At 40.2% G+C, this 8,064-nt stretch overlaps 1 protein-coding gene across 1 annotated transcript; it reads right to left on the reverse strand.

The window, feature by feature from the left end:
- Nucleotides 1–1,309: 1,309 nt before the first annotated feature.
- Nucleotides 1,310–3,475, reverse strand: LOC109178353 (geraniol 8-hydroxylase-like). Its single transcript, XM_019328209.1, has 2 exons — nucleotides 2,479–3,475; nucleotides 1,310–2,080 (listed from the first exon to the last, which is right to left on the reverse strand). The coding sequence occupies exons 1-2, from the start codon at nucleotides 3,397–3,399 to the stop codon at nucleotides 1,460–1,462; spliced, it is 1,542 nt and encodes a 513-aa protein (XP_019183754.1). The 5' UTR covers nucleotides 3,400–3,475; the 3' UTR covers nucleotides 1,310–1,459.
- Nucleotides 3,476–8,064: the final 4,589 nt, after the last annotated feature.

Here is an 8,064-nt window from a genome sequence, read left to right on the forward strand (position 1 = left end):
ATTTAACGAGAGAATTAGACAATATGTCTAATTGTATGAATTAATATTACATATTGTTTAATAAGTATTACGTTGGCATATTAACTAGACTCGTCTCATATCCTTATCAGTGAGACGGTATCACGAGAGAGTCAGTCATTTCTATCTCATTCGCACATTGTAGTCTAATTTTAGAAACAAGATAATGAACATCTGGAATAGAACAGCTAGCCAAAGAGCCATTACCTGCATGTTGTAATGAAAGAAACACTGCGCCTGCATCCAACTCTACCACTCTTGGTGCCTCACTGCCACACCCAAACTTGCCTCATTGGCGGATTTACTGTCCCGAAAGGATCTCGTGTTTTCGTGAATGTCAGGGCAATACATAGAGACCCTTCCATCTGGGAAAATCCATTAGAGTTTTGTCCCGAGAGATTTTTGGACAGCAAATGGGATTTTCTGGGAAAGACTTCAACTACTTTCCTTTTGGTTCAGGGATAAGAATTTGTGCTGGAATGGCCTCCGCCGAGAGGTTGTTCATGTATGCACTTGCCTCAATGATCCACTCTTTTGACTGGAAAATGGGTCAATCTCAAATCAATTCTAACTGTATCCTTCAATGCTTAGATTAAACGATAACCATTTGTTATGGATTTGTCAAATTTTGCCAAGAGACATTGTATTCTAACTCGTTATTTCTGGATATCATAGGCCAAGGGAATGAACTAATTAATGCACACTCTTCGTAATTAAGAAGAAACCTTCAACTAATCTTGAGAAAGAAGAGATAATCTAGCAGTCACAGGGATAGTCAATCTATTGACAATTGTTATACCATGGACCAAGGTTCATATTACATTGTGAACCATGATACAAAAATTTTATAGTTCAGTTAACACATTCTGTACTTTCAGTTAACCGTTGTTGTACATGTAAACAAATATTATACCTTGATAATTGTTGACACATGATATAATAGCATTGAAGCCCATCAGCTCCTTCCTGATTGATAAGAAAACCAAAAGATTCTATTCTGCTAATAGATAGAAATTAATGTAAATTGCTACGAAATCTCAAACCATTGAAGATTTAATTAAAAAAATTAATTTACAAAAATTCTTTGTCAGCTAGTTTTCCACTCTACTGACTCTAGGGACCTGTCCATTTGATACCAAAAATGAAAAATCATTAATAAATATCACATAGGCAACATTTATAGCTCACCAAATTTAGAGCACAAAATGAGATATGCAAACAGATCTTCTATGAAAACTTTATTGAAATAAACAATTGCATAATAAAGGGAAGTAATACGAGAGTGGAACAATTGTGAGAATAAATAACAAAGTATATATTTGTTGGTATATATAGAACATGAAAAAGTCATATTATTTTTTTACACTGCTTGCCAACTTGCATCAAATAGCTGATGAGCAATATCACCATGGAAAAGAAATAGCAGATCTTAGCTTATAGCTTACAGATAGAGTGTTGAATGAGATAATCTTGGAGTTGGGATTGCAACCAGAGGAATTCTTTTCTTCAACACAATCCCAAACTTCTCTGAAAGCTCTAATTTCTCTCCTTCACCCATTTTCCAGTCAAAAGAGTGAATCATTGAGGCAAGTGCATACATGAACATCCTCTCAGCCGTGGCCATCCCAGCACAAATTCTTTTCCCAGAACCAAAAGGAAAGTAGTTGAAGTCTTTCCCAGTGAAATCCCATTTGCTGTCCAAAAATCTCTCAGGACGAAACTCTAATGGATTTTCCCAGATGGAAGGGTCTCTATGTATTGCCCAGACATTCACGAAAACACGAGATCCTTTCGGGACTGTGTATCCCCCAACCAGGCAAGTTTGGGTGGGGCAGTGAGGCACCAAGAGTGGTAGAGTTGGATGCAGGCGCAGTGTTTCTTTCATTACAGCATACAGATATGGAAGCTGATGAATGTGAGATTCCTCAACTGTGTTGTCTTTTCCCACCACTGCATCCACCTCTTCTTGTAATTTGTTCATGACTTCTGGTTTGTTCATGATCTCAGCCATGGCAAACTCGATGGCATTCGAGGTTGTATCGGTTCCACCAACAACCATATCCTGTTAACAGTAATAATATATATATTCATTAACTAAAATTGTTGGGCGGAGGCCAGTAAGGGTCAAATCCAGCATCATGTGGTTAGGGCATTGTTGAGCGGAGGCCAGTAAGGGTCAAATCCAGCACCATGTGGTTAGGGCATTGTTGAGCGGAGGCCAGTAAAGTAGCAATTCCATCACTTTTAGTCTCGAAAATGTGATGATGGTATAAAAAAATAAAATTACGCCTTAACTACTAGCTATAGCTTTTGGCTTAGTGGTAAGTGCTTGATCCTGTCAAAGGTTCGAATTCAAGCAAAAGCTATTAAGACTGGCTAGTGCTGAAGAATTGTTAGGCGGAGACCAGTAAAGACCTCTTCATCCTAACATGTGGAAGGCTTGAAATTGAATGAACTTACCATGAGTAAGGATTTGAGATGAGTGATGGTGAGAGGAGTTTTCTCATATCCTTCATCTTTGAGCTGGAGCAGAACCTGCAGAACGTCTTTGTTCTCCTTCTCATCCATTTTCAATCTCTGATCAATTACACCCTGAAAAATCTTGTCCAATTTTCCGGCCACTTTCTTCATCTTTCCCTGCATCCCTTGCAAGTCAAACTTAGCCAATCCAGGATAAAAATCAGAAACATTAGGCAGGCCTAATAGCTCTGTCATCTCTGCCACAATCTCCCTAAACTCTGACCCAAGACTTTCCCTTTCCTTTCCCTTCACAGTTCCACCCCACATCATGCCTGTAATCACATTAAGGATAGTCAAGAACATCTGCTCACCAATATTCACCGTTTTCCCAGCATGATCGTAGAAAAACTTCATAGTCTGTCTAATTTCTCGGCGCCTGAGATCATAAACAGAGTCTAGAGTGGAATTGCTAAGCATTTCGCGGACGCATACCTTCCTCAGCATCCTCCATTCCGGTCCATACGGTGTCCACACGATATCCTTGCCGCCATAGGTTGCTTCCCTTCCCACAACAGGAACGTCTCGGTTCGCAAAGGTGGTGTCTTGATCCTTTAGCACCTCGCGAGCCATGGCGGGCGAGCTGATGATTATCCCGGGCTTCTTGCCCAGCCAGAGCGTGTAGATGGGGCCGTGGACCTTAGACAAGGCTGCAAAATAGGTGTGGAGCTCAGGGTCTAGAGACAGCAGGTTCCCAACTAAGGGGAGAGGTCTGGGACCTGGCGGCATTGGCCGCTGCCCATTTCCAGACTTCTTGAAGATGAAAACCCAAACAAACCACAGCACCCACAGCAAGGCGAGGGCGTAGCTGAAAGTTGCAGCCTGCAAAGAATCATGGAGTGCTCTAATCAAATCTTGAAACATGTTTGAAGATCAGAGCTTTGACAGTGGGAGAAGTAAGGCACAGATATATTATTTTGTATAATATTTTCATTTCTTGTACTGTATCCCTGGAACACGACATATCCCTAACGGCCTAACCAGACAACACTGTACGAATACTTCATACAACTGCTGTAAATAGTGAACATAAATGAATTACTTTGTTTTATGTCGGTGGGGTCTACTCCGATTTTAATTTGCACATGTTTTACCGGTACCTTTTTCTTTGATTTGATCAATACCTGATTGAATTAATTAATTCTACTGGGTTTGGAAACCGACAAATGAATTATAAAAAATATTTTTCTGTTTTCCGTGTTTGGTCAGAGGGAAAAAAATGAGGTCAATAGAAAATGATGTCTTAAACAAAAGATAGTAGGTATGTTTTGGAAGAAAATGACTCTTTTTTTTTTTTTTTTTTTTTTGGAAAGTCATTTTTCAATACACTAATGGCCTGTTTGGTTCACGGAATAGGCCGGAAATGGCATAGCATTCCTAGTAATAGGCTTATTCCTTTGTTTGGTAACCGTTTCTATTACCGGGAATATTATTCCCGGTAATACCCCATCCCCCTAGATAAGGTAATAGTTATTACTAGGGCCCCCCTTGGTATTAGGCTATTACTGAGTTTTCAGGAATAGCCTAAAATTTCTATTTCCTATTTTACCCCGTCACCACCACCGCACCACCACCCCACCTCCACCAGCACCAGCACCGCCGCCGCCACCACCACCACCATCGCCACCACCATCGTCGCCACCACCATCACCACCATCGCTACCAGCATTGCCGCCTCCACCAGCACCACCACCCCACCAGCACCACCACCAGCATCGCCACCACTGCCACTACCACCACGACTGCCGCCGCCACCACCGCTGCCACCGCCACTACCACCGCCACCAGCACCACCACCCCACCAACACCACCAGCATCGCCACCACCGTCGCTACCACCACCACCGCTGCCACCGCCACCACCACCGCCAACAACACCACCACCCCACCAACATCACCAACACCAGCACCAACACCGCTACCACCACCACCGCCGGCACCACTGCCGCTTCCACCACCACCGCCACCATCGACACCATCACATATTTTTATAAGGGTATTTATGTCCTTTAAAACATATTTCATTTATATTCCTTAAATCAACCAAACACGGTAATATAATTCCTAAAGTCTATTCCTTCCGCGAACCAAACAATAGAATACAATTCCTATTCTATTCCTTGCCTATTCCATTTCTTATGGAATAGCATTCCTATTACCTCAAAATTCATTCCGTGAACCAAACGTGGTGTAATAGTATAGTGTATACATTACTAGCTATATATGCCTAACTTATGATGTGACACCCCGTAATCTAAATTAATTACTTTGTTTTATGTCGGTGGGTCTACTCCTATTTTAATTTGCACATGTTTTACCGGTACCTTTTTCTTTGATTCGATCTATACCTGATTGAATTAATTAATTCTACTGGTTGAAATTAGAGTGTATTCCTCCCGGGAAAGCTCATTACTAACAATGGCCTGTTAGCTCTCGAAATCCATCATTTTCATAAAAAGTAAAATGCAAGGAAAAATATACTTTTTTGCTCCAAAACTTTGACATGAGCAAAGCTTATGATAAGGTGGAATGGAGTTTACTAGAAGAAGTCATGAAGAGCATGAGATTCTACAATACGTGGATTAAACTAATATTGGAGTGTGTTTCAACTGTGGATTATTATGTACTAATTGAAGGAGTTGGATTTGCCCAATCATCCCATAAAGAGGCTTTGGACAATGAGATTATCTCTCCCCATATGTTTTTATGCTTATTCAAGGAGAGTTTAGAGGCGTTGATCAGATCACAGGAGATGAGAATTGTCATCCATGGACCATGGTGTCACTATAGCGAGTGGAACCCCGCCAATTTATAATTATTATTATATTTTTTTTAATGTTGAAAATCGATGTTTCTTGGTAATGATTTGCTGAAGTATTTGGGAGGCTAGAAACAACAAAATTTGGTTTTGTTTTGTTATCAGAAATCAATAAGGTTCTTTTGTCATTGCTAAGGGAGTTCCTTGGAATAACTTGTTTCAACTAAATGAAGCTAAAGCAATGGGTGTAAGAGAGGCTTTGAGTTGGCTAAAGATTTTAAATGTCGATAAGCTTCAGATAAAAATAGACGCTCTCTTGGTCTTCATTGCTCCTATTATTTCTTCTTTGGGCTTCTAGATTGATGACGTTAAGGAAAAAGCAAATTGTTTTGTTAACATTAGTTTTCATTTTGTCAAACGTTATGCAAAAACAAAGTTAGGGAAGCATAGTTTGTTCTTTGATAATTAGCTAGGGAAGCATAGTTTGTTCTTTGTCCGAATGTACGGAATGATTTTTCGCACATATATTTCATTATCTTGTTTTCTAAATTAATTAGTTTGATGTTATTTGTTTTGATTCAATGAATTATTCTTTAACATTTCTGATGGATTTAAATAATTCGGGGTAGCCTGAATTACTAATCCCGATAACTAAAGACAAGGATAATACGGTAATAAAGACAAGGAAAAATGTCGCGAAGACAATTCTTGTATTGATAATAATTTGTAAGAGAATTACAATGAAATGTAATGATCAGACAAGAGATTAGATGTCCTAAACAAGACAAGAATGAGACATTTTATACTAACTTCCTCACAACCACCCCAAGAGAATAGGGTGGGTGGTTGGATCGCCCCTTGACCAAGTCCACGCGCATAGCGCGCAAGGTCGAGGGCACACCGGGCCAAGGGCGCCCCTAGCCGAGGGCACCCCATGCCGAGGCCGCTGCTAACCGTGAGCACTCCGGGTCGAGGTTGCCCTGGCCGAGGTCGCCTCTAGCCGAGGTCTGAGGTTGACCAGCTAATTGTAGTATATTTTCAAACAAATAATTACTCAGAGTAACGAGTTATCAATTTACGGGGAAGTGGTGCATATTAAACACTAGCTACTAATTTATTCTTATGAAGCTAATCCTAACAAAAGACATGATGCTTGATTAATTGTAAAATTAAATAAAAGAACAAGTATGCAGGTTTGTGAAGACAATTGAGAAAGAACGAGATCCTTAAGATTCAAGTATTTAATCACCTAGTGCCGATTGTAAGAACAATATTAAAATCTGGGTTTAACAAGTGTGAGGATGCAAGGTGGTATAGAACTACTCCCGTAGTCCCTAACACTAGTGAATATCCACTCCCGTGATATAAACACCAATAAAACATAATCATGCATCATAACAAATTCCTAACTACTACCATCCCCCGATGTGCAATAATCAAGAATTAAACTCCTTAACAAAATTACCCTCTCACAAGGTGCAACAATTAGGTGCAATTGTGTGTGCCCTAAATTATACCCAACTCCCGTTGTGACACAAAGATAGCAAGCGAGCAAATAACTATTGGCCACTAATTACAAGCATCAACAATATAATCACAATTGCAACACAAGTATTATATTAAACCCAAATAATAATACATTGAAGCATTAAAGAACTATGCACATAGGTTCATAAATACTATGACCCAAGAATCTCTAAGAAAACATAGTCACACATGGCTAAGATGCAATACATAATAATAATTAAGAATTTACAAGTAATCTAAAAGAGTACAAGAATTGAACCAAGTGATACTCCCAAATCTCCTTAGCTTTCTTCTTGCTTCCCAAGACCACTCGTAGCTCTCAATTCTCTTCTTTCTTGTCTCCAAAATACTACATAAATCTTCTAGGATTAAACAAGGTGGAATTTTATAGCGGGAGTCAAACCGAGACGAAATCATAATTTCCTTCTTTCTTTTGGAAATTGCCATCCTAATTTCTTTCTTTGGAAATTATTTGCCGCCTTTTAATTATTGGAAAGTGCAGCCCTAATTTGGAAATTGAAGATTTCTTAATTTTGGAATGCACCGCGTCTTTAGTTTTGAATGCAGCGCCGCTCCAACTTCTTTGTAAATTAATGTTGCGTTTTGCTTCAGCGCCGCTCGACGCGCCGAGTAATAGTTCGACACGTCAAGCGGCATTAATCCCACAACCGAGACATCCTGTCTCGTTTCGACGCATCGAGTCTGAGCGTTGAGTCTTTTGGACTCCAAACTCGTCTATTTTGGCTCTAAACTCGCCCTAGAACTTCCCTTACTCAGAGAATTGACCTACAATGGTTCCAAAACACTAAAGAACACCGTAAAACATTCAAAACAATGTGAACCAAAACTAAATAATAAAATAAAAGATTATGCAATTAAATTACCATTTTCACGGAATTGAACCCAACAAACATGATCAAACTAATACAAGAAATATGCACAATTTGGCTCACATCACCAGTCGAGGTCTGTGGTCGACCAGCCGAGGTTGCCCCTAGCCCAGGTCGTCCCCAGCCGAGGTCGCCTCGAGCTTCCTGGGTTAGTCTGCTCCATGCCCGTTTCTAATATATCCATCATTAGTCCCCCACTCTCCGAGTTGCGAGTCTTCATCAGCGAATGAGAGTAGTCCCGAACCAAAATCCAACTCAAAATCACAAGAATAATTACTTGTTGCAACCCCTCTTCGTGCATCCCTGCATACGACTCCTCCCCTCATGTTGGTGATGTCCTCTTGGAGCCATGTGA

The sequence above is a fragment of the Ipomoea nil genome, unplaced genomic scaffold, assembly GCF_001879475.1.
Source record: "Ipomoea nil cultivar Tokyo-kokei standard unplaced genomic scaffold, Asagao_1.1 scaffold0019, whole genome shotgun sequence".
NCBI lineage: Eukaryota > Viridiplantae > Streptophyta > Magnoliopsida > Solanales > Convolvulaceae > Ipomoea > Ipomoea nil.

Coding starts and splice junctions, on each gene's coding strand:
- LOC109178353 (XM_019328209.1), bottom strand. CDS start 3,399: ATGTTTCAAGATTTGATTAGAGCACTCCATGATTCTTTGCAGGCTGCA. Junction 2,081..2,478: donor ATCTCAAATCCTTACTCATG/GTAAGTTCATTC, acceptor TACTGTTAACAG/GATATGGTTGTTGGTGGAAC.